Source organism: Cynocephalus volans, chromosome 2, assembly GCF_027409185.1.
Source record: "Cynocephalus volans isolate mCynVol1 chromosome 2, mCynVol1.pri, whole genome shotgun sequence".
Taxonomy (NCBI): domain Eukaryota; kingdom Metazoa; phylum Chordata; class Mammalia; order Dermoptera; family Cynocephalidae; genus Cynocephalus; species Cynocephalus volans.
The window spans coordinates 111576363-111601528 of NC_084461.1; the positions used below are offsets into that span (position 1 = coordinate 111576363).

General features: G+C 44.4%; 1 protein-coding gene across 3 annotated transcripts in view; it reads right to left on the bottom strand.

Moving 5' to 3' along the window:
- Positions 1-3853: 3853 nt before the first annotated feature.
- MARCHF3 (membrane associated ring-CH-type finger 3) overlaps positions 3854-25166 on the bottom strand; it is a 145025-nt gene continuing 123712 nt past the window's right edge. For all 3 annotated transcript variants that reach the window (XM_063087156.1, XM_063087158.1, XM_063087157.1), the window contains exons 4-5: positions 18144-18353; positions 3854-4775 (exon numbers count right to left, since the gene is read on the bottom strand). In XM_063087156.1, the coding sequence (XP_062943226.1) occupies positions 4617-4775; positions 18144-18353 (369 nt within the window). In that variant the 3' untranslated portion in view covers positions 3854-4616. The remainder of the gene's footprint in view (positions 4776-18143; positions 18354-25166) is intronic.

Sequence of the window (25166 nt, forward strand, 5' to 3'; positions counted from 1 at the left end):
AAAAAAGTGTCTGGGAACAAAGCAGGACTCTCCAAGCCAACTCTCCTTCTGCTGTCTTTGTGCCCAGAATTTAGAGCCTCCAAGAAGGCATGGGATGTATGATCTCAGTGATTCATGAGTCCCTCATTTCTGGGAACACAGACAGCTGACGGGCTGTATTTGTTTTCCTCTGTAGCACTAGACTCAGAACTAGCAAATTTTAAAAATCTGTAATGAATTCTCCATTAGCCATAGGCTCCAGTATCAGGAAAAGCAAGGAAAATAAAAATCTACACATAATTCAAAGATCTCAATCAAGTCAGCAATTTCAACCTCCAGAAGGTCTCTTACAGTTCCTTTTACTCCCAAGCACAATACACAATAAACATCTGTTAACTATCTAAAATTAATCCCTATTTTTTTGAAAAGGATTTCAAAACAATGTTTATGGACTTTCAAATTGATTATCAAAATGGCTCACCGAAACCCAGGCTAGGGCAAAATAACCCAGATGGTAGCAACTGAGTGGAAGGAGGGAAAGTGAAGGGCATGGCCATTAATTCATGAACTACTGGGAGCCAAGGCTTGCACATCTTACAAAAACTATATGTTGTAGAGACAAAAACTGAGGGTTGGATAGGTGGGGATCTCTTGTCCATAATCTGGAGCAGGGATGTTGCAGAACCAGAATTCAAACTCAGGTTGTTTGACTCCCTAGCTGGTTCTCTTCTGCACTACTGCATTGGGAAGCAGAGCCAGAATCACCCCAGAACAACTAAAACAGCAAGGGAAAGGCAGAATGTGCCAAAGCCAACTCCTGACACTGAGACTTTTATGAAGCCAAAAAAGGTGGATCGTAGCCCATGCATTTCTGCAGACTGGCACGTTTTGAGAGAGTTAGCAGTTGCCCAGACAACACTAGCTGCAGTGCCAATTTCTTATGACTCCAACCACAGCAGCACCAGATTTCACATGGTCAATCTGCCAGTCAGTAGATCCTCTGTGTGCTTGGCCAAGAAGATCGGTGGCAAGCCAGGTCCATCATAGTCCCAACCTTTTCCTCCTAAAATAATCCTGAACCCTGTCCCCCACCCACTGGCCCAACACCTTTCCCACTTCAGGCTTGCGAGTCACAACTCTACATTTCTCATCTAGCACTAGAGATTACAAACTGTGTGGCTGATCTTCAGACAACTTCTAGGAATACTCTGAAGTGGAAAGGAAGCATTTACTCATTTCATTTCCTAGCTCTTTCCTCCTCAGGTTCTTTTGGCCTTGGGGCAGAACCTAGTACGGGAAGCTATGTAAACTGTGTGGAGTATCAAGGAAGGCAGAGGGGATACAAATATGAGAGAAAGAGGCGTGGCGCAGGCACAGATCTGGAGCTCAGCTGGAGGACAGTGCTCAGAGCAGACAGTGCTCAGAGGGGAACAAAGAGGCCCGGGAGGAAATGGAACCTGCAGCTGGCTGCGTGCCTAAGTGCGGGTCAGCTGGGCTTCACTTCCATTTTCTCCTTTGGCTCCTCCATGTCCAGACGAGTCACTTTCACTGAAAATGAAAGGACTATGGCTACAGCCCAGCTGAAAGTGACATCCATGACAGGGCCCAGGCACTCAGGGCAGGGGAGACCAGGACAAGGAAAGACAAATCAAAGTAACTTGCAAATCATGCCATTTATTTTTCCTTAATTGGATCTTAACAGCTCTTCTGAGCTTCTGCTCAGTTCTGTGAGGAGCCGTAGAATTTGTGTGGATGCTCTGTGTCCTTGTCCTACCCCCACATGAGAACATCCAGAATCACACGCAGGGCAGGCAAGAGCACGCTGGACTAGTTTCAGTTGTTAAGTCCCCCTCTGGCTTCAACATGACACACATTTGTCTCTATATGATATGCTAAAGAAAAACAGGATGGGATGACGGCAAGGAGTGTGCAGGAAAGAGAGCTGTGGAAGAAGTCAGTGGAAGAGAAGCAGTGAAACACCAGGACCCTTTACCTGTTCCCGCTCATCCCTTCCTCTGCTTCTTGATCTTTCAAAAAGAAAGAAGCAAAGGAAGAGAACAAGGCTAGCAAGGCTGCTAGTAACCCATATGGCAACTTTGTGCCCCTTAGCAGAAGGCACCCTTCTTCAGGCAGATGCTCCCTTTCTCTGGAGCCTGGCTTGCAGGCAGGAGCAGAGCCTGAATCTCAGCCTCCACCTGTCCTCATGCTCTCCTGGCAGGGTGCTCTTATGCACATGCTGCAGTCCCTAGACTCTCCTACCTTGAACAACCTCAGGGGTAAAAGACCAAGAGGGAATGAAGTATCCTCCAAGAATTTTTAGACTCCCAGATGGACCTTGGTGCTGATGGGAATCAGGGTCTCTCACAAGGAGGTCCCAAGCTGGTGGCCTGGGAAGGAAGGCACTGATACTGTTATATTTGACTGCCCGGGTGTCCTGCCCACCACCCCACATGCAACCTACTCTGTGCATCTTGGACTCAGCTTTACTTCCCAGGGTGGGGATGCAAATATGGGGACAGAGGGGTGGCACAGGCGCAGTGCTAATGTGTCAACCCTTCTCAGTGAGGAGCCCGGTCAGCTGCCTGGGATCTGCCTGCCTTTGATAGTGTCATTATTTCTCATCTCTTGAACCAAGACAGCAGGAATTCTCTGCAGCCAACCTCAACAGGAAATGATCCTGGGAGTCTGCCGCTTAATTCACGGAAGAAGCAGGAAAGAGAAAGGGTATGGTTCTCTCATGAATGTTGTGCCATTCAGTTGAGAGGTGTCACTGGTTAACCTGACAGCTCAGGGACCAGGGCTGGGTGGACAGCGTTTATCAAGTATATTATAGGGCTGCAATTCACAAGCTACCAAGTTGGACTCTTTGCTCTGGAAATTAATGTGTGACAGCTGCGTGAAGCCAGTGGTGTCCAGCATTTTAAAAAGGTCAATTAAGAAACGGTTGATGGTGCTGCAGCTAATGACAGCCCCGAGGGGTGAGCAAGGCCGGGTAAACAGAAGGGCTGAGATGTATATTACTGGAATTGAAGTGTCGAAGTGAAGCGTGGTGGGGAGGAACTCTATTGTCACAAGCCATAAAGCACATCTGAGTTTGCAGCAGAGAGCAGTACAGCTGTTTGCCTCCCTGGGCAGCGTGGGGAGCAGCCCCGTGAATGGAGGGCCCGGCCCCACATGGCGGACACCTGCATCGGCTCCATCAATCTGCAGACAAAAATCATTACCTCCTCGTTGCCCAGTCCTTTGCACTTTTTTGCTCTCCCACGTGGGGAGCATAAGGCAGATGCTGGAGTGATACTCAGAATGTGGGTCATGTACTAGAAATCCACATTTTAAGCATTCCCCGAAGCTGGCTCGGCCCCCAGCCCGCGGCGTGCGCGGGTGCTTGCCTCGGGAGGTGGCGCTACCTGGTTCGGTGTCCGCATGAAGCAGGCTGCGGATCAGGCCCTTCACACTGTGACGGATGAAAGAGGACATGGAACCCTTAGAAAAAGTCTATTTTGGCCTGTGACAGAATTGGCTCATGGCTGGAAGAAGGCACTGCGTGGGGCTCCTTTTTTTGAAAATCAGACAAAGGGTTCTTAGGCTAAGCGATTGGCTGCTAGGACAGGCTTTTTTGCCACATCTACCTGTCAAGTTAGAAATTCAGTAGAGCAATGGGAACACTAATTGATATGCAAAACAAGTCTAGGGTTCCTAGAATGTCTGTTGATCCTCCAATTCATTACGGATGCAGAATTAAGACATGCACTAAATGAGATGGGAGAAAGAACACCAACCTCTTTGCTTTCCCCCCCCTTTTTTTCTTTTCAAACCTACTTTGGGAAACTTCACAGGTTTTATGACTAAAAAAGAGTACTGCCATCAGTAGGGGTTGTCTTTCACACACTGGATATTTATTATTAGAAAATAGCTTCTATCAGCTGTCAGTACCAAACAAATTGAAAGAGCGTGCTTCTCACCATAATTTTTTTTTTCTCCTTAATGATATTTAAATAAACAGCTCACTGTGTGGAGAGTTGCCACGCCTTTTCCCCCCCTTTAAAAACAATAACTAAATGAAGTTTAGTACAAAACATACTCCAAATATGACTTTTCTGCAATCATTATGCTGTCTCCGTGAGTGAGGGACATGAAAGAGATGAGAAAGACCACTCAAGCTGTCAGATTACCCCAAAGAATCCACCTGGGGAACAAATAAACTAAACCAAATAAAACCCATCCAAACCAAGAAACCAGTTTTGAAATTGGCTTTCCATTGTGATTATCATCTAAGTTTAATATATATATATATATATTTGAAATAGTAATAAAAAAGGAAGGATTGAATTGCATTCTTAGCAGTACAATCTTCCTCATATGTTAAAGAGGTGTTCAGGAAATTCCATACAGTATCTGCTAAATACACGTTTGGCAGCTTAGCAAATATCATATGATTGCAGCATCCATGATTTGAAGTACGACAGCGTTTGCTTTCTTCTGGAGGAGGTCATTGTTCGGGGCGATGTGTTAATCCGGCTCTGGATGTTCTTAGACCCACAGGTTTAAGGAAGGGCGTGCGGGTGGCTCAGTGCATGGCCCCAGTGCAGAAACTTCCAAACCCCAAACAACAAATCAACCAACCAATGACACAAAAATCAAACAATTGTCTCCTTAGAGTTCCTCTTGGCCAAATGGAGGCCCAGCAAGGACTGCTGGTTAGAAGGTACATTGACAGACTTTGGAATGAGGAGAATCACCCTCTGATTGGTCCGACGCCATTCGTTGTACAATCGACAGTGGTACCTAAATGACACCTGGGCATGGGAGAGGAAAAATAAGAGAAAGTATTCAGGTAAGCAGACGTTGATAATCAGTCCAAGAAACAAATATGTCATTTAACACTTTCGAAGAGCTAGCAGCACTACAGTGGGGCAAGAACCCTGGGCAGAACTGCCCTAGCAGGCAGTTGAGTGTTGGGAGATTGGGTACCGACCAAAGAGCACCCCATGTGTGAACCCCTGGGCAGGGCTCGTGTGGGTGGCTTCCTTTGCTCCTCTTCATACTGGGAAAAATCAGGGTATGAATCGGAAAATGAGGTTCTTTCTGAGTTTGGATTTATTTTGGGGCTAGCCATGTTCTGGGCCATAAAACATCAGCTTTGAAGAAGGGTGGCTGGAGGCAGCAGAACAGAGAGTGAATACAATGCCAGCCCTGGTCCAGCTGTGTGACCTGGGCAATGTGTCTGTCTGGTCCTCACGTTCCTCTCCGTTAAATGAGAGAGATGCTAGGCTTCATGCACCTTCCTGCACGTTACACACTGCACAACTCAAAGGACCCCATTTATACCCTTGTTTTGTGCTGTGGACAACTTGCACAACTGCACTTGGTGGCCCCAATAGGTGATCTCTGATTGCCTCTAGCTTCAACATTCTATAGCTTCCAGTGAGGAAGTCCCAGCATGGGCAGCAAGTCTTCTGATAAGTCTTCTTGAGTCTCAGGCTGGGGGTGGCACAACTTCTATGGGTGTCCACAGTGCCTTGTGCCTACCTCAGCATGGCATCGGTGCCCTGGACACCACTGTACATGTTTCTCTCTCCCCCTGAACTGGAAGCATCTTGAGAGCAGGGCTTGTGTTGTATTTATCTTTTTTTTTTTTTTTTTTTTTTTTGTCGTGACCGGCACTCAGCCAGTGAGTGCACCGGTCAGTCCTATATAGGATCCGAACCCGCGGCGGGAGCGTCGCCGCGCTCCCAGCGCAGCACTCTACCAAGTGCGCCACGGGCTCGGCCCATTGTGTTGTATTTATCTTTGTATGCCCAGCATCTGTCACAGTGCCTGGCACTTAGGAAGTTGCTCAGGAGAGTTTGCTGAGTGAATGAGTGAATAACACCCTATGCTTTCTGATTGCAACACTGCTTCAAATGTAAGCCTCTCTTATACATGACAGTATTAGCAGTGAACCCTATGGTCAATTGTGACATATCTGTGTCCCCGAAGTGCTTGCTTTTTATGTAAATATACTGGAATGAGACACTTAAACCTGTAGTTTGTTTTGGAGATGGCTGGCATAAAGCATTGATGGACTGCCTGGGAAATTCAGAGTCTGTACTTTTCAAGATGTACAAACTGCCTTTTAAAATGGGGGTAGGAGTTTTTTTCGGCTTTCAAGATGGCGGCGGCTGCGGCGGCTGGCGCGGAGTAGCTGAGGTGGAAAAGGTGGCCACTGGGCCTCAGGCAGCCAGGAAACTTGTGGACCTTCCTCTGGCCATCTCTTAAGTGAGGACTGCTGCTGCTGGCCGGTCGTGGGGGCTCAACGCCACTTTGCCCCCGGCAGGAGAGGCTGCCTCATTTACAGGCAACAGCTTTGAAGTGTGGAGCAGGAAAAGAACTGATTCTTAGCTGCAAAACCGAGTCTTGAAACAGGGAACACGGCGCCAGGGCTGCTGTGGATGCAGCCAGGATCCCGGAGGCTGGGGCCGCACTGAAGGCGGCCAGCTGCCCTATTCAGGATTCGAGGTTTCAGACCGGCATTAAAGAAGATTCCTGGGAGCGCCCGAGCGGCGCCGCGACTGAACAGCCCGAGGCGGCAGCGCCGAGAACACGGAAGGCAACAAACCAGAGACAGAGCGAGCGCCCAACCTGGCACAGCACTGTGAGTGATCGCTGGCAAAGCTCTGTTCGGGGGGTGGATGCCCACGCGGCTCCTGCCTGCACCACCAGGCCACTAACTGCCCCGGTGCTGCCTCCATTTTCCCAGGTGCGGGCAGCTCCGCCCTGCTCGGCCATCACTGAGCCCATTTGCTTGGCCTGGCGCGGGGCTTTCCGGACCCTGCGGGCCGGCCTCCTCTCCCACTCCCTCCGCGGTTCTCTGGCGGGGCTGGGGGTGTGGGGCGTCCCGACCAGTTTTGGGAGGGCTAGGAAGTACGGGCGGGCCGACTGTCACTCCACCACACCCTGGACTCCGGCCCCGGTAAACTTCCTGTTACTGGGAGGCAGATACCATCTCTGCGACCACCAGTTTGAAAAAAAAAAAAAAAAAAAAGCCTAACGAATTTCTGGTTGGGAATAGTGTGGTAGGAGAGTTCCCAGGTCCGCTTGAACCTGCCGGAGAGCAGGCTGCAGGCGGGCACTAGACTCGGTTTATACCTGGGGGATACAAAGGTGAACAAGACCCGAGAAAGATCTACACAGTGATACAAAGGCACCCAGAGAGACCGGTCGTCTGTGCCTAGCAGAAACCTGGTAGACTTCCTGGGCGAGGCGGTGCTGAGCAGGGTCTTGAAGGCCCAGCTGATAGACGAGGGATGCAGAAGACACACCCCAGCCCAGCACAGTGTGCACAGAGGGGGGAGACGTGCGGCCAGGGAGGCAGAGACTCGACAGAAACCACACACCCGGTGGGGTCGCCACTGCACGATCTAACAGCCTGGGCCAGAGCACACCGAATGGGGAGAAGTCCTGTACAGAAAGTGAAAGCTCAACAGAGATCACACACCCTGTGGTACGTGATCCACCAGCCCAGCAGAGTACAAGCTGACCAGAAAGGTGGATCCCCGGAGAAGCCCAAGACCCGAGGCAACCACACACACAAGACACTAGTGGCCAACTGAGCAGTCACGGCGGGAGCCATACCAAATTGGCAACCACAGCAACATCCTAGTTAGTCATTAGTCTCAAACCGGTGGACTGTGAAACCCCCTGCCACAATGAATAAACACCAAAAAAAAGACACCAGAAATACAAAAAATCAAGAAAGTACACCACCAAAAGTTAATAAATCTCATACTCTAGATCCTGTAGAACAAGAAGCCCTTGAAATAACTGACAAGGAATTTCGAGTGATAATTCTAAGGAAACTGAATGAGATACAAGAAAACTCAGCTAGACATCATGATGAAATGAGGAAAAGTATACAGGATCTGAAAGAGGAAATATACAAGGAAATCAATGTCCTGAAAAAAAATGTAGCAGAACTTGCTGAACTGAAGAAGTTATTCAGCGAAATAAAAAACACAACGGAGAGTTTAACCAGCAGGCTTGTCGAAGTTGAAGAGAGAACCTCTGAACTTGAAGATGGGCTGTTTGAAATAACACAAGCAGACAAAAAGAAAGAAAAAAGAATCAAGGACATGGAAGAAAATCTGAGAGAGATATCAGACAACCTCAAGCGCTCAAATATCCGAGTCATAGGTATTCCAGAAGGGGAGGAAAATGGAGATTCCATTGAAAACATATTCAACAAAATAGTGGCAGAAAACTTCCCAGGTATAGGAAAAATCACAGATCTTCAGATCCAGGAAGCTCAACGATCTCCAAACGTATTCAACCCAAAAAGGCCTTCTCCAAGACATGTCATAGTCAAACTGGCAAAACTCAGAGACAAAGAGAGAATCTTAAAAGCTGCAAGAGAGAAGCGTCAAATCACCTATAAGGGAGCCCCAATCAGGTTAACATCAGACTTTTCATCCCAAACCCTAAAAGCTAGAAAGGAATGGGATGATATTTTCAAAATACTAAAAGACAAAGATTGCCAGCCAAGAATACTCTACCCTGCAAGGCTATCCTTCCGAAATGAGGGGCAAATAGTATATTTCTCAGACAAACAAAAACTGCGGGAGTTCACTACCACAAGACCACCCTTACAAGAAATCCTCAAGGGAGTACTGGGTTTGGTTCCTGAAAAATAACTACCACTGCCATAAAAACCTAAGAAAAATCTAAACCCGCTAGTACAATAAAAATGGCATTCATGAAGAGAAAACAAGCTAACAAAAACACTATCTACAACCTAAGGAACCAACAAACAAAGAAACCAAACAGTAAATCAGAAAGCAAGGAACAAAAGACACCTAAGACAACCAAACAACCAATAAAATGCTAGGAATAAATCAACACCTTTCAATAACAACTCTTAATGTAAAAGGCTTAAATTCCCCAATTAAAAGACACAGACTGGCTGACTGGATCAAAAAGCAGGACCCAACTATATGCTGCCTACAAGAGACCCACCTCACCCATAAAGATTCACACAGACTAAGAGTGAAAGGATGGAAAAAGATTTACCATGCAAACAGAAAAGAAAAACGAGCTGGAGTGGCTATTCTTATATCTGACAAAATAGACTTTAAACTAAAAACCATAAAAAGAGACAATGAGGGACACTACTTAATGATAAAAGGACTGATCCATCAAGAAGACATAACAATCATAAATATGTACGCACCCAATGTTGGAGCAGCCAGATTTATAAAACAAACTCTATTAGACCTAAAGAAGGAAATAGGCACTAATACCATAATAGCAGGGGACCTGAACACTCCACTGTCAATATTAGACAGATCATCTAGGCAAAGAATCAGTAGAGAAATACAAGATCTAAACAAGACTCTTGACCAATTGGAATTGGCAGATATCTACAGAACATTCCACCCAACAACCTCAGAATATTCATTCTTCTCATCAGCACATGGATCATTTTCCAGGATAGATCACATATTAGGTCACAAATCAAGTCTCAATAAATTCAAAAAAATTGGAATTATCCCATGTATCTTCTCAGACCACAATGGATTAAAACTAGAAATTAATAACAAACAAAACTCTGGAAACTATACAAACACATGGAAATTAAACAGCATTCTACTTAATGACATATGGGTCCAAGAAGAAATCAAGCAGGAAATCAAAAAGTTTATTGAAACTAATGAAAACAATGATACATCATACCAAAACCTGTGGGATACTGCAAAAGCAGTGTTGAGGGGAAAATTTATTGCATTAAATGCTCACTTCAGAAGAATGGAAAGATGGCAAGTGAACAACCTAACACTTCACCTTAAAGAACTAGAAAAACAAGAACAATCCAATCCTAAAGTTAGCAGACGGAAAGAAATCATTAAGATCAGAGCAGAACTAAATGAAATTGAAAACCAAAAAACAATTCAAAAGATCAACGAATCAAAAAGTTGGTTTTTTGAAAAGATAAATAAAATTGACAAACCATTAGCATGGCTAACAAAAAAAAGAAGAGAGAAGACTCAAATAACAAAAATTAGAAATGAAAAAGGCGATATTACAACTGATTCATCTGAAATACAAGGAATCATTCGAGACTACTATAAACAACTATACGCCAACAAATTTGAAAATCTGGAGGAAATGGATAAATTTCTGGACACACACAAGCTCCCAAAACTGAACCGTGAAGATGTAGAAAATTTGAACAGACCAATAACAATAAAGGAGATTGAAGCTGTTATCAGAAGGCTCCCAACAAAGAAAAGCCCAGGACCAGATGGATTCACAGCAGAATTTTACCAAACATTCAAAGAGGAATTGACACCGATTCTTTACAAACTATTCCAAAAGATTGAAATGGACGCAAATCTCCCAAACTCATTCTATGAAGCAAACATCATCCTGATACCAAAACCAGGTAAAGATATAACCAAAAAAGAAAACTACAGGCCGATATCCTTGATGAATATAGATGCAAAAATCCTCACTAAAATACTAGCAAACAGAATACAGCAACACATACGAAAAATTATTCATCACGATCAAGTGGGATTCATCCCAGGGATGCAAGGTTGGTTCAACATACGCAAATCAATAAATGTGATACACCATATTAATAAACTCAAACACAAGGACCATATGATCATCTCTATAGATGCTGAAAAAGCATTTGATAAAGTTCAGCACTCATTCATGACAAAGACCCTCTATAAGTTGGGTATAGAGGGAAAGTATCTCAACATAATTAAAGCCATATATGACAAACCCACTGCCAATATCATCCTGAATGGGGAAAAGCTGAAAGCTTTTCCTTTAAGAACAGGCACTAGACAAGGATGCCCACTCTCACCACTCCTATTCAACATAGTGTTGGAAGTACTAGCCAGAGCAATCAGAGAAGAGAAGGAAATAAAGGGCATCCAGATTGGAAAAGATGAAGTCAAACTGTCCCTGTTTGCAGATGACATGATCCTATATATCGAACAGCCTAAAACCTCTACAAAAAAACTCTTGGAATTGATAAATGATTTCAGCACAGTAGCAGGATACAAAATCAACACACAAAAATCAGTAGCATTTCTTTTCTCCAATAGTGAACATGCAGAACGAGAAATCAAGAAAGCCTGCCCATTTACAATAGCCACCAAAAAAATAAAATACTTAGGAATTGAGTTAACCAAGGAGGTGAAAAATCTCTATAATGAGAACTACAAACCACTGCTGAGAGAAATTAGAGAGGATACAAGAAGTTGGAAAGATATTCCATGCTCTTGGATTGGAAGAATCAACATAGTGAAAATGTCCATACTACCGAAAGTGATATACAAATTCAATGCAATCCCCATCAAAATTCCAAAGACATTTTTCTCAGAAATGGAAAAAACTATTCAGACATTTATATGGAACAATAAAAGACCACGAATAGCCAAAGCAATGCTCAGCAAAAAAAATAAAGCTGGAGGCATAACACTACCTGACTTTAAGCTATACTACAAAGCTATAATAACCAAAACAGTATGGTACTGGCATAAAAACAGACACACCGACCAATGGAATAGAATAGAGAATCCAGAAATCAACCCACACACTTACTGCCATCTGATCTTTGACAAAGGCACCAAGCCTCTTCACTGGGGAAGGGACTGCCTCTTCAGCAAGTGGTGTTGGGATAACTGGATATCGATATGCAGGAGAATGAAACTAGATCCATACCTCTCACCGTATACTAAAATCAACTCAAAATGGATTAAGGATTTAAATATACACCCTGAGACAATAAAACTTCTTAAAGAAAACATAGGGGAAACACTTCAGGAAATAGGACTGGGCACAGACTTCATGAATACGACCCCAAAAGCACGGGCAACCAAAGGAAAAATAAACAAATGGGATTATATCAAACTAAAAAGCTTCTGCACAGCAAAAGAAACAATTAAAGGAGTTAAAAGACAACCAACAGAGTGGGAGAAAATATTTGCAAAATATACATCTGACAAAGGATTAATATCCAGAACATATAAGGAACTCAAACAACTTTACAAGAAGAAAACAAGCAACCCAATTAAAAAATGGGCAAAAGAGCTAAGTAGGCATTTCTCTAAGGAAGATATCCAAATGGCCAACAGACATATGAAAAAATGCTCAACATCACTCAGCATCCGGGAAATGCAAATCAAAACCACATTGAGATACCATCTAACCCCAGTTAGGATGGCTAAAATCCAAAAGACTATGAACGATAAATGCTGGCGAGGCTGCGGAGAAAAAGGAACTCTCATACATTGTTGGTGGGACTGCAAAATGGTGCAGCCTCTATGGAAAATGGTATGGAGGTTCCTTAAACAATTGCAAATAGATCTACCATACGACCCAGCCATCCCACTGTTGGGAATATACCCAGAGAAATGGAAATCATCAAGTCGAAGGTATACCTGTTCCCCAATGTTCATCGCAGCACTCTTTACAATAGCCAAGAGTTGGAACCAGCCCAAATGCCCATCATCAGATGAGTGGATACGGAAAATGTGGTACATCTACACAATGGAATACTACTCAGCTATAAAAACGAATGAAATACTGCCATTTGCAACAACATGGATGGACCTTGAGAGAATTATATTAAGTGAAACAAGTCAGGCACAGAAAGAGAAATACCACATGTTCTCACTTATTGGAGGGAGCTAAACATTAATATATAAATTCACACACACACATACACACACACACACACACAAATCGGGGGGGGGAGGGAAGAAGATATAACAACCACAATTATTTGAAGTTGATACAACAAGCAAACAGAAAGGACATTGTTGGGGGGGAGGGGGGGATGGAGAAGGGAGGGAGGTTTTGGTGATGGGGAGCATTAATCAGCTACAATGTATATCAACAAAATAAAATTTAAAAAATAAAAAAAATAAAAAAAAATAAAGATCAAAAAAAAAAAAAAAAAAAAAAAAAAAAAAAAATAAAATGGGGGTAGGTTCCAGTTTGAGTGCATCCAGATGACTAGGTAAGAGTTGGGAAGGAAAGTGCACATGAGCTTAGAGTGACAAATCACCCATGTCTGGGCTTTTAATTGTAGTGGGGGAGGGGAAGGATCAGGGGCTGTGTTGACCCTAATAAGGGTCCACAGTTAGCACGAAGTGGGCTAACCCGATGGTTTGAGTTCAGCATTTCTGGAAGTAGAGTATAGGCCCTTGATCAGAATAGGCTTGTTAGTCTTCATGGCAGGATCATGGAATTCAAGGCCACTTGCTCCAATTTCTGATGCTAGGTAGCAGATGCCACAGGCTGAGTGCCAATGAGATTTGAGTATGATAATATAAGCTTTTAAACTCACACAGATGTGCTTTTTCCCACAAGGCCCTGAACATGCCAAAGTGGATCAGGTTTCTTTGTTTGTTTCTTTTAAAAGCTTGATTCTCTTATAGCTATTCTGTGCTGCTGCGGCTTGGTGTTGCTCATAAATGTAAGAGAGGCAGGCTGGAAAGCCTGCTGTTGAGGGCCAAGGGCAGGAAAGAGGTAGAATGCACCCAAGTGCTAATGAAGAACTTTGGCAATACAAGAAGTCTGGAATCTGGAAATATTACAGGAAGGCTGAGTTTCAAATCAAGAGTCCCTTCCTTTGTGATGCTGAAGAGAAGTACCTGTGGGTGCCTGCAGGCAGCACCTTCCTCTACAGCATGCGGAGCAGGCACAGGCTCTGGGACCAGGCACATCAGGCTGGAGTCCCCATCCTCCACTCAGTGGCTGCATGACTCTGGGAGGTGATTTGTCATCAACAAGCTTCTGTTTCCTCATTTGTAAAACGTGAATGATAGTATCTCAGATAATATAAAGCACTTAGCATAGAGCCTCACACACCTGTTAGTGCTCTTGCCTGTTATTTTTCATGTGTTAAATATGAAAAAGAAGATGATAATTTTGCGACATTCCTTCTTAGATACCTGGAAACTAAACATAAGCTAGGCCTTGCTCTCTCTGTGTGGTTGTGAACCATTAGCAGGCTGCATCACCTGTGAGCTTGTTAGAATATCAGGATTTGGGGCCCGCCCAGACCTAAGGAATCAGAGTTCATTTTAACAAGATCCCCAGGTGATTTGCATGTACATTGAAGACTGAGAAGCACTGCTTCAGAGAACACAGGGAGTAGACGACTTAGCAGGTTTCCTGGTTCCCTGGACGGGAAATAAAATCACCCCCTTGTGTAGACGGACAGATGAGATCTTATTATACATTAATCTATTTTAATTGCTGTTAACCACCACAGAGCAGGCAAATCCAATCAATAACAAGAAGGCATCTTATGAAGATGACTCCCGATCAGGGAAAATAGAGGAAGGAGAGCACAGTGCAGACGAGACCACAGGCTGGCAGCAGCCCAGGATTAGTGCCTGTCTCTAGATGCTCAAAGACGCTTCCTCCTCACCATGCAATACAGCAGGCAAAAAAGAGTTTTAATTTAGATAAATAAAAAGGTAGTGAGGAAAAAATGAACAACATAAACCAAAAAGATGCTATAATAATAATGTTAGGAACTTCATTTAGATATTAATTTTCTGAGGTTTTAAGGAGAGAGTAGGAAGAAAGACTACAGGGCCCTATTCTTAAAGTACTACCCCTCCTGAGGTGGGTTTCCTGAAGTTCATTCATTTACTCATCTAAGGCTATAACTAACCTATCATGGGCAAGGTCTATTGTTCAGTGTTGTGATCACGTGAATGACACAAGAAGGGTTAGAAAGTGTTAGCACCCACCTCTCCCCATCAGGGAGGTGGCTGAGGCTGTGGCGAAGGTTGCTGTAAAGTCACAGCAGGCTTTGGGAAATCTTCTGATTACATATATATTTTTCGTCATTTCTCTCCAGAAGTTAGGGCATGACTTAAGCCTATTGACGGGGCCAGGGCTTTGGTAAGTTACCTTCCCAGTAATGGGCTCAGCTCGCTTATCTCTGACGGCACCGTGGAGAAGGCTGCATGGCAGTAAACTGGCCACGGTGAGACGCTGCTGAGCACTCTCAGGCCGCCCATTGGCTGTTGGGGGATGTGTCTAAAGCAGCCCCACAGCGTCCTTGCTGGGACCGTGTTCTGTTGGAGGTTCCTGCCTTTATAACGAGAATCTAAATGATCAACCCATGGGACTGAGAGTTAGTCTTGGAGGAACCAGGTCATTCATTTATTTGCTCTGTGCCGGTCACTGGTTGCATCTGGGATGCAGTGAACAGAAAGACTTCCTCAGCCATGGTGCCTCGATTATCACAGCTCTAGGGACTAAGAAAAGCCCATTACAGACAATTTCTTCATGCTTAATGTGTACTCAGTTCTCTTCTTTGTGTCTGTGTATGGGCTTCAAAGCATTTGTGACATGAACTCTGTTTCTGGGGCACTTTTGCCTGAGCTCTTGGAGTGGAAATGGCTATGGCCCTGGCCTCCTGGGTCCCAGGCAGCTTCTGGAACACAGCAGATTGAAGAGGGTAGGAGTTTGCATCAAGACTGGGCTGTTTTGGCCACGTGAGCCAGCGAAAAACTCCAAAGGCACTTTGAGGTGTGAGGTGAGAGTGCTTGTCCCTCACACAGCACCGGTGGCGAGGTCCTTCCAGGAACAGCTCCTTTGAGGAGCCAGGCTTCGACTGACACCGTGTTTGTTTATCTAAGACATTTTCACAGCATATTCTCCTTAAGCTTGACAGCTTGTTTACAATGGGTTTCTGCCGTAGGGCAGTTTCCAAGTGCTGTCAGCTTCTGAATTACCGCTCTTGCCAGGGCTGCTCAGTACAGCATTTATCTGGGAAGGAGTTATTCTATATTCAGTAACCTATTGCTGAGCTGACTGCACAGCACGTTTCTCACACCAGTCAAGGGCAGAAGGGCCTTTCTTTTCCTCCTACTACTCTGCATTTTTTAGAGGGCTGGGGGAGGGTGAGAGTTGGGGGAGCAGGCAAGCCATGGAAAGAAAGTGGGGGCAGCACTATGCTGGGTGCTTGGATATATGTTCTCAGGTGTTATCCTACTTATTCTCCACAGTAGCTCATTGACCCAGGGGTTTTCAATGATTTCCTCCATTTTTCTGTATAAAAGGCAGGATGATCAGAGAGGTTAAGTGTCTTTCCTATTTGAAGTTACACAGCTATTAGGATGCTAAACCTTGGGTTTAAACACTGGGCCTTTGGATTCTAAATGCATGCACTTTACTAGGTAGCACTGCCTCCTGGAAACATTTCTGGAATGAAGTATATTATCTTCCTCCTCAAAGAACTTAGTTTAGGTACTTTCCCACCCAAACCTTCCTTTCACCTGGTATGGGAAATGAAACAGGGTCACGACCGTTTTTCTCTAGATCTTCTTTTTCTTCCTTTTTTCCTTCCCTGCCACCCCCCATCTCCCACCCCTTTTTTTTCTTTCTATTAGATAAGTGTATGCTTTACAAAGCAGGTTTTCAAAAAGGTCTTAAACTGGTTTTGAAAGCCCAGCATTTCAGTTTTACCTTCACCTGTCCTTCATCGTAGAAACTCTTCTAAGAAAAATTATAAACTAGAAAAATCATAAACTAGAAAACCTCTGAATATGGTGAAGACTTACACTTAATGATGACTTGCAAAGTGCTTTCCCATGTACTCTTTCACTTCACCCTCCTAACACCAGGGGAAGTTGGCAGCATGGACATTACTACCAGCCCAACTTTACCAATGAGGACACTGAGGCTCAGAGAAGTGAAATGACTTTCCCAAGGTGGTGCAGTTGACAGCTGGATGGTGCTAGTTAGACTATTTAATGGCTTATTCATAACCCCTCTTCCGTCACAAAAGAAGCTTCTGGATCAGCTTCATTGCTTGATTCATAATGAACCAGGACACGCTTTGGAAGCATGCACTTTTAAAAGAGGCAATAAGAGTTTCACCCGGGGCTTCATTAGCCTGGGAAAGAAAAGTCTAAATTAACCAGAGGACTCAGATAAATCCTTACCATTAGAAAACTCCCCATTTACCAAGGCTCAAGTCAGGTCTTTCTTACGGAGACTGAAATGTGTCCCCTTACTGTCTGAACACTCTCATGGGAGGGGAGATACAGAGCTGGCAGAGCCACATGATGAAGAAGAGTGAAATGAACAGGGTCGTAGGAGTGGCAGCTGATGGAACAGGGTTTGGGAGACAGAAGAAGGGAGGAAGTGTGAGCATAAGCAGCAGCTTCCACTTGCTGACACTGTGCTATGGGATATGGGAATGGTATGTGTTAGACAGGAAATATGTATTGAATAACAATGGAACGTGCTCCGATTAGAAATGAGCAGGCACAGGGAAGTAATGCCAGGAAGCAGGGGGCCCGGCTTCTGAAAATATTCTAGAAGGTAGTGACGTCCTTCTCTGCAGCTCCCACAGGGAGCATAGGGGAGAGATCAAACCCTGCACTTTGTTGGTGCTGCCAACTGGTGCCCAAGCAATCCGCTTACTGCAGGAAGTTAAAAGAATGAAAAAAAAGATATTTAAAAATTCTTCCTCATATACAGCAGTAAGACATAGCGAAATAGCTTTTCTTTGGTGGAAGCTTCTCAGCTAGATAAATTAGTGCTTTTATGGGCAGCAGAGTCAATATCTAAACACACAGAATAATCATCAGGCAAAGTGTGGTTCCATATCCAACAAAGACTTTAGGCTGTGTCAGGGCAGAAGAAGAAAATAACCAGCAGAGAGGATTCACGGTCTGTGCAGGCAGTGGCAGCAACAGTGGCCAAGTGCATCATTCACAATATACTACAATCCCAGTAAGTGAGAAACAGAAACAAGAGAGAGAGCATCCTGCCTCATAACAGACGGACTCCTGGACTACTAGAGGAGGGATGTGCTCGGGGGTGTGCCTTTGAAAGATGGGCACTCAGAAGCTGGGCTTTTTCTTTATTTGATCTGCTCTTCCTTGCAGTGCAGATACACACACACATTCTCTCTCTCTCTCTCTCTCTCTCTCTCGCTCTCTCTCTCTCTCTCTCTCCCCCCGACTCACTCACACTCACATGCAGTAATAAGCTAAATCACACCCTCCTGCCGGCATTTAAAAGTCTGTTTGCTACCAGGCAGGTGAGATGTACTACAGGACAGGAAGGAAGGCTAGTGGCAGCTGTGAGGCTGCCAGCTTCAGCTAGCCTGAACCCCGGCAACCGGCCATACTTACTAGTGTCCAAAAGAGGTAAATGGTGAAGAGTGCGACAGTGAGTGCAATCAGTCCGACGGCTTCGAGCCGACTACTAAAGTGCAGGTGGTCCACGGCGCCCCGCAGGCACAGCCAGCCTGAGATGGTGGCCAGGGGAGTTATAAACAGGAAGCACACCATGTCTCCAAACAGGGTCCGCTTCTCATGCTGGGGGCCAGGGTTTCTGAGCCACTGCCAGGGAAAGGGAGACAGAAAAAAACAAGGGAGAAGGTTAATGCCGTGCAGTGGACATACTGCCCGAAGTTGTCTTTGCCTTCAGAATCTGGCCTGTTGTGAGATAACAAGGAGGCATCACAGGCTCATTCCCATGCCACCACCCCCTGAATAATAATGATTACGATAGTAACAAGGATAATTTACAGTGTCCTTGCTGTAGATGACCTGCTTTTTGTGGAAACAGTTCATTTATTTTTTTTTTAAATTTATTTTTTGGCGGCTGGCTGATAGGGGGATCTGAACCCTTCGCTTTAGTGCTGTAACACTACTCTCTAACCAACTGAGCTACCCAGACAGCCCTGGAAATTGTTCAGTGGCTATTACTCTGAATGACAATGGTCCCATGGGGAAGGTAGAGAGGATATTACTCCTGGAAAGTAACAGCTGAGGTACTAGCAGTTCAGTCGTGTGGTCAAAGCCTTCAAGTGTCTGGACGCTGGGAATGTGAGCCAGGAAGGGTTAACTTAGCAGGTGTGGGTTGCTCAAACCCTGCATATTTCCATACAGGCCTGTTTTCAGTACTTGCTCTTGAGAGATGAGCTCTGAGTCCTTGTAATATCCTTCCTGAAGAGTGCTTTGCATGCCTGAGGCCCTGGGCTGTGGCCTAGTTTGATTAGGTAGTTTACTCCAACAGTGTGATTTACAGTGAACCCTATTTTTGCCTGGGGGGTGAGGGGAGAGGGACTGGGAGTCTGAGTAGCTGAGGTCAGTCACGCTGGTATTGCATGCCTATGTGGCTGACCCTAGTACAAATTCTGGATACCAAGGCTCAGGTGAACTTCCCTGATTGACAACACTTTGTACGTGTTGTCAGAAATTGTTGCTGGAAAAGTTAAAGCATATCCGTGTGACTCCACTGGGAAAGGACACCTGGAGGCTTGTGCCTAGTTCCTCCAGGACTTTGCCCCATGCACCTTTTCCCTTGCTGCTGTTAATCTGTAGTCTTTTGCTGTGATAAACCATAATCATAACAGTTTTTCTGAGTCCTGTGAGTCCTTCTAGTGAATCATTGAGCCTAAGGGTGGTCTTGGGGACCCCCAACACAGAATGAGACTCACCTGACTCCACTAACTCAGTAATACCCCTTTCTTGGCTTTTAAGACCCTGAATCTTTCTCACTCAGGACCACCTCTGACATTTTGACTGCACTAACATCTTGAGTGAACCATCTCCAAAAAGGATGGGGAAAACTTTATGCTTGTTGAAAGGCTAAAGGTAAGAATTCCTACCCTACAGGAAGGGAAACAGGGTCATTGTCCCCACCACGTGGATACTGCTGAATGCCTGCTGAAACACTTTCCATAATTCATTCTCTGATGGATTACAGTGTAATCCAGTGTTTATGTACTTGTGTCAGTACACACTGGTAATGAGGCCTAGTGGCCTTTCTTCAGATTAGCATTGAAACAGTCCCCAGATAATTTGACATTCCCATCTCACTGTCCCATGTAGTAACAACAGAGGCCAAGGAGTACAGAGAGGGAGTGTGGTCAAGCAGATGGTGGGGTGGGGGTGGGGAGAGACACTGGCTGTCTTCTGCCATGTCCCCACCAACAAAGGGTGCCTGGCATTGTCTGTCTCCACATGCCCTGTAGTGCTGGGGGCTGGCCTGCCAGACAGGAGCACTGTGGGCTGCTGAGGTGACACCCTAAGTGGCCAAGGCAACTGCTCCTACGAAGCCACTAGTGGGAGGGAAAGGACCATGAGCTGGGAGACAAGAGTGGGTGGGGCTGGCTGTAGAGGTCTGAAAGAAGAAACAGAGGAGCTGCAAGGAGGGCAAGCACATTCAGGAGAGAGCGGTGTAAGGGCTGGCAAAAGCCTCAAGAAGTGAGCAGCACTGGCAGCAGGTAAAAGGCATGGAAGAAAGTTTTCTGGGAGGGGCCCTTCCTTAAGTGTTTGCTTGAGCCCCCAACATGCCACTTTCCAGGGATAACCCACCTTCAAAATGGGCTGAGGCTGAAAGAGTCAATCTCAGCTCAAAAATGCATGTGAGTAAATATCATATAACAGACAACAGGGAGTTGACTTGTCTGTGAGTGTAAATACAGCATTATATTTAATATAAGTACCAAAATAAGTGCAAATGATTTTAACCCTGCCATGTGTTGTCATGCCACCTCAGACGGCTCAGCAGCTTTAAAGAAATTCAAGGGGCTCTTATTAATTGACATTTTCTTGCCTAAATACTGGGAACATCACTATGAAGTGGAGAGTAGAAATAGGGCATTATTATCCCGATTTCTCAGAGGCTCAGCAAGGTTAAATGATTGCTCTAGGTGATGCAGAGGCTGAACTGAGAGGAGGAGCAGGATCTCTCTACTCTTATTCGATGTGTTATTAGTGAAATAGTTGAAAATTAAAATCGCAAGGCATTCAGACACTCAGATTCTCAAAACAGTGGTGCCCAAATTGTGGTAACCCAATTCCCCCTGCAGTTTTGATTTTCCCTGGAAGCAGACAGGAAGCCTGTGTACCATTCTCTGCACATCCACTTGTTGGAATGTAGTCGGCTCTCAATAAATACGCTACAGATGTGCACAGATACGCTGACCTCCTTGGCTACAACTTTCCTTTTTCTCTTTTTTTGCTTGGGAATTCTGGATACATTTTATTAAAACTAATTTAGTACTTATCTTTGTAGCCCTTGACATACCCAATGAAATGATTCAGATATACAAGGAGGTAATTATGAATCACTGTTTATCTGTCTGATGTAAAATAAATGTGCAGATACAAACTAGAAATTATGATTGCCTGTTCCTAGTTTCCTGTTTTTTAATTGTTCTTTGATCTTCTATATTCCTGAAGAATTTCCAGGTCATTTAATATGTCCATGATCACCCCACACCTGAATTCCACACTTTATTAATACTATTTTTAGGGGGGCTCAGCTTACTCTTGGGGTTGTTTGCTGCTGGTCATATTTAGGTATGAAGTCCTTTAAATTGGTACTATTTCAGTAAAATCTGTCTTCTTCAGAGCCCCAGGTGTTACTTGTCCTTACACAAATGCAGGCCTGTGAGCAGACCAGCGGCAACAATCTGTTGTTGAAAAAAAATTGTCCCATGCCATGGTAAGAGCCACTGAGTATCCAAATATGTTTATAAAGTGTATTTATTCAAGCAGAGTTTATAACAGGAAAAAATTGATTACAGCTTCAATTTCCAGCAATATGGAATATCTAAATAAATTATGGAATTTACTTAAAATAGGATACCATAGAGTAATGTCAAAGGATAATGTACATTTTATATTTACTGATATGATATGTTGCTGAGCAGAAAAAAAATTTCTTCTGGACAGAATGTATAGTACAATCCTATATATGTAATGATGTATTTACACAGACATACACATTTACATTTACACAGACACAGAAATTTATATTTACTTAGTGTAGGGAAAATATAGGAAAATAGTCAGGGCCCCTTGGATGTTCAGAATCTTGCCAAGCATTTGATATAAATATGCACGTGTGCCCAGGTGTTCCTTGGTTGTCTAATGTAATTGTGCATGTGCACCCAGGTGTTCTTGGGTTGTCTGACTTGCACCCAGGTGTCCTGGGTTATTGGACTTAAGTATAAAGGACCAGTGGCTCTGATCCATAGGGCCCCCCAGCCCCTGGGATGCCCCAGGAGGTGGGGGGGGGAATGAGGAGGCCACTGCTGTTGCTGCCAGTGCCCCCCACTACTGGGATGCCCCAGGGGGGACCACGGGAAGGTTGCTACTGCTGCTGGAGGCTGTTGCTCCCAGGACCCCCAGGGACCCTCCGAGAGGCCACCACCGCTGCTGCTGGATTCTGCTGTAGGCTGCTGTAACTGCTGCATATAAGTACTGCGCGCTAACCGATTGCACCACTGGAGCTTCTGCTGTAACTGCTGCAGAGGAAGCTGAGGACTGAGTTCATGTCATCTGCCAATGGCTCCCGGGATCTTTCCCAATTACCTAGCTGTGGACCTGCGTGTGAGAGGTCTGGTGACCCAGCCAGGCATATGAGAGGTCTGTGACCCAGCCTGGCATGTGAGGGGTCTGTGACCCAGTCTGTAACAACAGGTTTGAATGGTCTGTGGGCACTAATGTGCCAATACACTTAGACATAGTGTATTTACATATACACAGACCAGAGGAATACCTGGCAAAAAAGGGGACATTCTTGGATGGAATTATGAGTAGCCTTTAATTTTTTTGTATGTATTTTCTTATTTTCTAAAGTGAACATGGATTCCTTATGTAAACATATATATGTATATATTACTTGTGTACAAAACACACACACACACATATATAGAGAAAGATAGATATACACACAGAGCAAAAGACAGGGACAGATGGGATAGTCAGGGGAGGAAGGTGTCTAACTAGTGCACAGCAAACTAGAGCAGTAAAAAAACTGTTACTGAGCTATTGCTGGGGCAGACTCAGTGCTAGAAGTTTGGAGTTTATTATGTAATATCTTGCTGAGTCCTCATAACAATCCTGTGAAGTAGTTGTTAACAGTAACCCTATTTCATAGATGCAGACACAAGGGAGCAGAAAGTTTAGTAACTCACCTAGGGATAGATAGCAAGTGGATGTTAGAGGTGAGAATCAAACCAGCTTCTCTTTTCTGTTCCCTGCTTTCCAAATTAACATTTATTTTTTGTACCAAATGGTGTTTGTGTATGTGTGTGTGCTGTGGATCGATTGAATTGTGTCCCCCAAAATTCATTTTTTAGAAGCTTAATTCCCTCTGTAACTGTTGAGGGTGGTAAATCTTATTCTGGTAATTGGAAGGTAGGGCTTGAAGAGGTGATTACATTGTAGGACCATGCTGTAATGAATAGATTAATAATGGTGTTCAGGGGTGTGGTTCTGAGGGCTTTAAAATAATAGCACATGAAACTCTCTCTCTGTTCCACCATTTTCTGCCATGTAAAACCCCTGGGTCACTGTCACCACCACCAAGGGATGATGAACACATAACCAGATGTGTTCCCTAGACTTTGGACTTCCCAGCCTCCAAAACTGTAAGCAATAAATTTCATTTTCTTTATAAATTACCCAGTTCCAGATATTTTGTTATAAGCAACAGAAACAGACTAATACAGTGTGTGCATGCTAGGCTTTTGCAAATTTTCAGATAGGGGAGACATAGTAAGTCCTCCTTTTATTGGGAACATCAGGTAGCTGAATGTTTGGTTGGTTGGCCAGGATGTTATGGTAGTTTCACAAAATTTTCTTAGGCTGCTCTTCAGTTCTATGTAAATTCTTTTACCAAACCACAACAAGTTCCACTTTCTGGGTGTTTAACCTCAGCTACAATATCACGCATTTGGGCCTAATTCATAATAGACAAAAGGTTGACCTCCTCAATTACTGTTGTTATATTTCTGGCTCTTATATATCTTCCACCTCTCTTATACTTATTACGCACTGAGTATTACACCTATTTGTATAGTAATATCCTCATCTCCCATGCAGTCAATAAAGAGGTGGGGAGGAGGCAGGCTTACTTGTGCGTCCATCTTCCCATGTGACCTCACCTTTCTATCACTGGGGTCTAGCACAGTGCCTGCACAGAGTAGGCACTTATTTAATGCTGACGAAATGACAATAGCTTATGCTTCCACAGCCCTTACTATATGCAAGCACTATCTTATATGCTACATGTAATAGTTCCTTTACTCCTCCTCAGTAATCTTTGAAAGAGGTATTGTTATTATCAGCACCATTTTATAGATAGGGAAAATGTGGCACAGAGAAGTTAAATAACTTGTACAAGATTGGCATTGGCTTTGGTCCATGTAGTTTAGCTCCAAAGACTGTGATCCTAACCACTCTATTATTTCATCATTCTTAGTAAAAACGGTGTGGAGTGGGTGGATAGCGGGCAAGGAGGGGGAGCACACCTTAACTGTTCCTATCAGTACAAGAAGGAATATTTACTTACCATGGTTTCCCTGGTGTGAAATACCAATTAATTTATCCTGCCATTTGTGGATAGCTTTTGCAGCTAAAATACATTCTTGAAGAGTCTTTAGTTTAACTTTAGTCCTCAGCTTATACCCGTACTTGATGGTTAGCTATATTTTAAAAGCCAAGGTCAGTGACTGTGAATACTAATTTGTACAGCATCTTTCACCTGGCAGGCCCACCCATAAGGCTGCCAGGGGCTCTGTGGGCAGCTCAGGGTACCCTTCCCACCTCTTGTTCTCTGGTTCCATCAAAAACATGAAGCCAACTGTTTTAGTCTGTTTTGTGTTGCTATGACAGAAATACCTGAGATGGGGGTGATTTATAAAGAACAGAGGTTTATTTGGCTTACGATTCTGGGACAGCTGCATCTGGCATGGGCCTCATGCTGCTTCTACTCATGGCAGAAAAGCGGCAGGCTGCCAGCGGGTAAAAGCAGATCACATGGCGAGAGGGGAAGCAAGAGAGAGGAAGAAAGAGAGAGAGAAGGTGCCAGGGTCTTTTTAAGCAACGAGCTCTCGCGGGAACTAATAGAGCGAGAACTCATTCATTAACCCCCCCCCCCAGGGAGAGCATTAATCCATTCATGAGGGATCCGCCCCCATGACTCAATCAGTTTCCAACACTGCCACATTGGAGATCAAATTTCCACATGAGTTTTGGAGGGGACAACACATCCAAACTCCATCACAAACAGATCTCATTCCAATCACCAACTTGTTCTTGAACCATGAAGTTGATCTGTTCTTGGAAATAAGTATAACAAACAAACAACGAAAAAGACACCCCGCTATAATCAGCACCGTAGGGCCTGAG